The sequence below is a fragment of the Lampris incognitus genome, chromosome 6, assembly GCF_029633865.1.
Source record: "Lampris incognitus isolate fLamInc1 chromosome 6, fLamInc1.hap2, whole genome shotgun sequence".
NCBI lineage: Eukaryota > Metazoa > Chordata > Actinopteri > Lampriformes > Lampridae > Lampris > Lampris incognitus.
Window position 1 is genome coordinate 64,184,949 of NC_079216.1, and position 4,940 is coordinate 64,189,888.

Consider the following 4,940-nt stretch of genomic DNA (forward strand, 5'->3'; position numbering starts at 1 on the left):
GAGAGAGAGAGAAGAGAGAGAGAGAGAGAGAGAGAGAGAGAGAGAGAGAGAGGGAGGGAGAGAGAGCGAGAGAGGGAGAGCGAGAGAGGGAGAGAGCGAGGGAGAGAGAGAGAGAGAGAGAGAGAGAGAGAGAGAGAGAGAGAGAGAGAGAGAGAGAGAGGGAGAGAGAGAGAGAGAGAGAGAGAGCGAGGGAGAAAGAGAGCGAGAGAGGGAGAGAGAGAGCGAGAGAGGGAGAGAGAGAGAGAGGGAGAGAGAGGGAGGGAGAGAGAAAGAAAGAAAGAAAAGAGAACGTTTATTCAAAAAGAAAAAAAAAGAAAAAAATAGAAATCCGGCATCTCCAGACCCCCTGGGGGGCGGACCGCCGTCCGCGCGCACAGCACGAAAGCGCGGCGCGCGCACCAGCGGGAGAAGCCCCGCGCAGGAACCAGCTCGGTGTGCAGACCGGTATCTATAGCGCGCGGCTTCCCGTCGAGCCCCGACCGCCGGATTAAGCGGGCCAGCGAGACACGCGAGAGTGCGGAGGAGGACGTTCAGGCGTCGCCATGGCCGCGCTGTCGGGAGGAGAGACGTGCGTCAAATACCTGATGTTCGCCTTCAACCTGGTGTTCTGGGTGAGTCCGATGGCACCGCCAAGTTCTCACCCGAACTCGGGCGCACGGCCCTGCGCTCGTGCGCATGCATGTGTTCGTTTAAGTGTTTGTGTGTATTGGGGGGGTGGAGGTGGAGGTGGAGGTGGGGGACGGGGGGGCACTCGCGTGTGAGCGGTGGGGACCTGCGGGGCGAGAGACGGGCTGCCCCTCAGCTTGGCTTGATGACTTTTCTTGCTTTTCTTCGAAACACCACCAGCACCACCACCACCAGCACCACCACCACCACCAGCAGCACCACAGTTGCGACCTGTAGCCGGTCGCCGGCCGGCCGAATTAATCCCCGGTGGCCGAGTGACCCAATTCCTCCAGTTTGCGCGCACGGCATTTTAATAATTCTCGGTGGTGGAGGTGGGGGGGGTGGAGGTGGTGGTGGGGGGGAGGTTTGTTTTGGCGTGTTGGGGGGAGAATCGGTCTGATAGGATAATTAAGACTTCTGCTCCGTCACGTGACGCGAGGAATCGCGCATGTCCGCGAGAGTCCCGCGCGCCCTACGCGTTTGTAGTGGGACTGTGTGCGCGCGCGTGCGCGCGTGCGGTTTCGTTTTATCGCTGTTCCCCCCCCCCCCCCGTTATGAAAACGCCTCTAATCTGTCGGCTATAGATAGCGCGCTCTGCTTGGAGCGTTTTAATTACACGTGGCGGACAGGGCTTTCCCGTCGCGTGTGCGCGCCACAATGTATCTATGTTGCTGTGTGACACGCGTGCGCGTCTCTACGCATCTGTATCCATTACCGAGGGCTGGGGCAGCAGAGCGTCTGCCGTGCACGTTGCCCACCAAGTTTAACAGGTGCGGTGTGTGCGTGCGTGCGCGCGCGCGCGTGCGCCAACTTGTTCTGTCCCAATGAGAACCAAATGTCCCCCATCCGGATACTAAAACCTGAAAGCGCCTACTTTGTGGGGACATTTTATGGGTGCCCACGAGGAAAAGGGGTCTATTTTAGGGTTTCGGACTTGAGTTTAGGCTTAAGGTGAGAATTAGGATTAAGTTAAGGTTAGGGTAAGGGCTAAAGTTAGGCATGTAGTTATATGATGGTTAATGTTAGGATTAAGGGCTCGGAATGAATGTAGTCAACGAGGGGTCCCCACGAGTATAGGGTAACATGGTGTGTGTGTGTGTGTGTGTGTGTGTGTGTGTGTGTGTGTGTGTGTGTGTGTGTGTGTGAGTGGCATATGGTATGCCTGGCCAAACTGTTGCCGCGTCAATAGAAAACAGTTCCCACACCAGGGCTGAACCCTGTTCCCAATAATAGCTGCCTCTAAGAGTGGGTTTGGAAAGTACACTTATCTGAGTGCCTGTGCAGCTTTAGAAAGCTAACTCGGTCACTCATGGCCCCACACAAACACATGCGTGTCCACACACACACACACACACACACACACACACACACACACACACACACACACACACACGCACACACACGTACGCCACACACATTCTTGTACTTCTATCTTTGTGAAAACCCCACATTGACTACATTCATTCCCCAGCTCTTCACCCCACCATTAACCACCAGGCCTACATGTCTAAACCTTCACCCTACCCCCTAACCACCAGGCCTACATGTCTAACCTTCACCCTACCATTAACCTCCAGAACTACATGTCTAACCTTCACCCTACCATTAACCACCAGGCCTACATGTCTAACCTTCACCCTACCATTAACCACCAGAACTACATGTCTAACCTTCACCCTACCATTAACCACCAGACCTACATGTCTAACCTTCACCCTACCCTTAACCACCAGACCTACATGTTTAACCTTCACCCTACCATTAACCACCAGAACTACATGTCTAACCTTCACCCTACCATTAACCACCACTACATGTCAACCTTCACCCTACCATTAACCACCAGAACTACATGTTTAACCTTCACCCCACCATTAACCACCCCTACATGTCTAACCTTCACCCTACCATTAACCACCAGACCTACATGTCTAACCTTCACCCTACCATTAACCTCCACTACATGTCTAACCTTCACCCTACCATTAACCACCACTACATGTCTAACCTTCACCCTACCATTAACCTCCACTACATGTCTAACCTTCACCCTACCATTAACCACCACTACATGTCTAACCTTCACCCTACCATTAACCTCCAGAACCACATGTCTAACCTTCACCCTACCATTAACCACCAGACCTACATGTCTAACCTTCACCCTACCATTAACCTCCAGGCCTACATGTCTAACCTTCACCCTACCATTAACCACCAGACCTACATGTCTAACCTTCACCCTACCCTTAACCACCAGACCTACATGTCTAACCTTCACCCTACCATTAACCTCCAGGCCTACATGTCTAACCTTCACCCTACCATTAACCACCAGGCCTACATGTCTAACCTTCACCCTACCATTAACCTCCAGAACTACATGTCTAACCTTCACCCTACCATTAACCTCCAGACCTACATGTCTAACCTTCACCCCTACCCTTAACCACCAGACCTACATGTCTAACCTTCACCCTACCATTAACCACCAGACCTACATGTCTAACCTTCACCCTACCCTTAACCACCAGACCTACATGTCTAACCTTCACCCTACCATTAACCTCCAGGCCTACATGTCTAACCTTCACCCTACCATTAACCACCAGGCCTACATGTCTAACCTTCACCCTAACCATTAACCTCCAGGCCTACATGTCTAACCTTCAGGAATCAGCAACACTTTGTCGTTTCATTTCATGCGCTTCCGTACATGAAATGAAACGAAACATCGCTTCCCCCAGCCCCACAGCAGTGCAACACAAAGACAAAAACACATATCCAAAAACTACAAGAGCTTCAAGAACACACATACTAACACATATATCTAAACTAACACATATATCCAAAGGGGAAAAAAATCACTGTCCAAGGGAACGAACGCCAGCCAGGATGACCGTCGGAAATACCGGTCTGCATGGGCTAGCAGTTAGCTTAGCCTGCCCCGCTTCCACGTCCTGTCAGACCGCCCCCAGTGCTTCCTCCTCAGGTGAAGCTCCAGGCAGGGCCGTGGTCCTTTGGCCCACCATACGCGGCAGACCAGGCTCCCCCAACCAATCCAATGCCAGCTCTCCAAGCAAGACACCGTCGACACACTTCCCCTTACTCCACACGACGACACCAAAAACCCCACAGTCAACGCCAGGCCAGACCGCCGCCGGACCGCCCTCAGTGTTATCGGAACTACCATTCTGCATGGGCTAGCAGCTAGCTTAGCCTGCCCCGCTTCCACGTCCTGTCAGACCGCCCTCGATGTTACTTCTTCGGCTGCAGCTCCAGGAAGGGCCCTGCTCCCTGGGCCCACAGGACGCAGCAGACCAAGCTCTCCCAGCCGATCCAGTGCCAGCGCTCCCAGCCATCAAACGAAGGCACAAACTTAGACGCAGACATGGATGGTACTGGGTGAGGCCGCCACAAACGTGAATTCGCGCCGCCATCTTCCCACACCGGAAGCAGAACCTTCACCCTAATTTTAACCTAATCCCAGTTCTAATCTTAACACTAAACCCAAATCCTAACCCTAAAATAGGCCCATAAAGAAGTGAGGACCAACCGATCCAGAGCTTGGTCTGCTGCGGGCTAGACTAGGGCTAACTGCTAGCCCACGGCTCTCCCCCGAGAGGACCCACCGAGGCGGTCTGGTGGCGGCCTCGCCTAGCGTCAACTGTGCAGTGTTTTTGTCTGCATCGTCATGTGGAGTGCGGGGGGGGGGTCAAGGGTGTCTGGTTGGAGGCCTTGCGTTGGATCGGCTAGGGGAGCCTGGTCTGCTGCATCCGGTGGGCCTGAAGCTGCACCTGGGCAGGGGGGGGGGCAGGGCAGGCTGGGCAAAGATGCTGGCCCCTGCAGGCCGGCAGTTCCAAAGGTCATCCTGGCTGGCGTTCATTCTCGGGAGGGTGTTGCACTGGGTGGACTGTGTTGTTGGCTGTTTTCTTTCCCTTTTTTTGCTTTGTTCTCTCTGTTTTTGTACACTTTTGGCGGTGTTGTTTTTGGAAGTTTATGTGTGTGTTTTTTGGTTTTTGCACTGCTGTGGGCAGGGGGGAAACGGAATTTCGTTTCTTTTGTGTACATTGCACATAATGTGAAATGACAAATAAATTGTTCTTGATTGTTCCCGATTCCTGGATTGTCCTCACTTCGCAAAAATGTCCACACTCTGATGGTTAAGAACTTGAAATGTTCCTCGCAAAACAGAAGAACAAATACATGCACGCTCGCGCGCACAAACACACACACACACACACACACACACACACACAGAAGGAGTGTAATCA

General features: G+C 53.0%; 1 protein-coding gene across 1 annotated transcript in view; it reads left to right on the forward strand.

Annotated features, from left to right (window-relative positions):
• Window positions 1–340: 340 nt before the first annotated feature.
• Window positions 341–4,940, forward strand: part of cd9a (CD9 molecule a) — a 16,094-nt gene continuing 11,494 nt past the window's right edge. Inside the window, 1 exon segment of the mRNA XM_056281658.1 lies at window positions 341–611. Coding sequence (XP_056137633.1) covers window positions 543–611 — 69 coding nt within the window. The 5' untranslated portion in view covers window positions 341–542.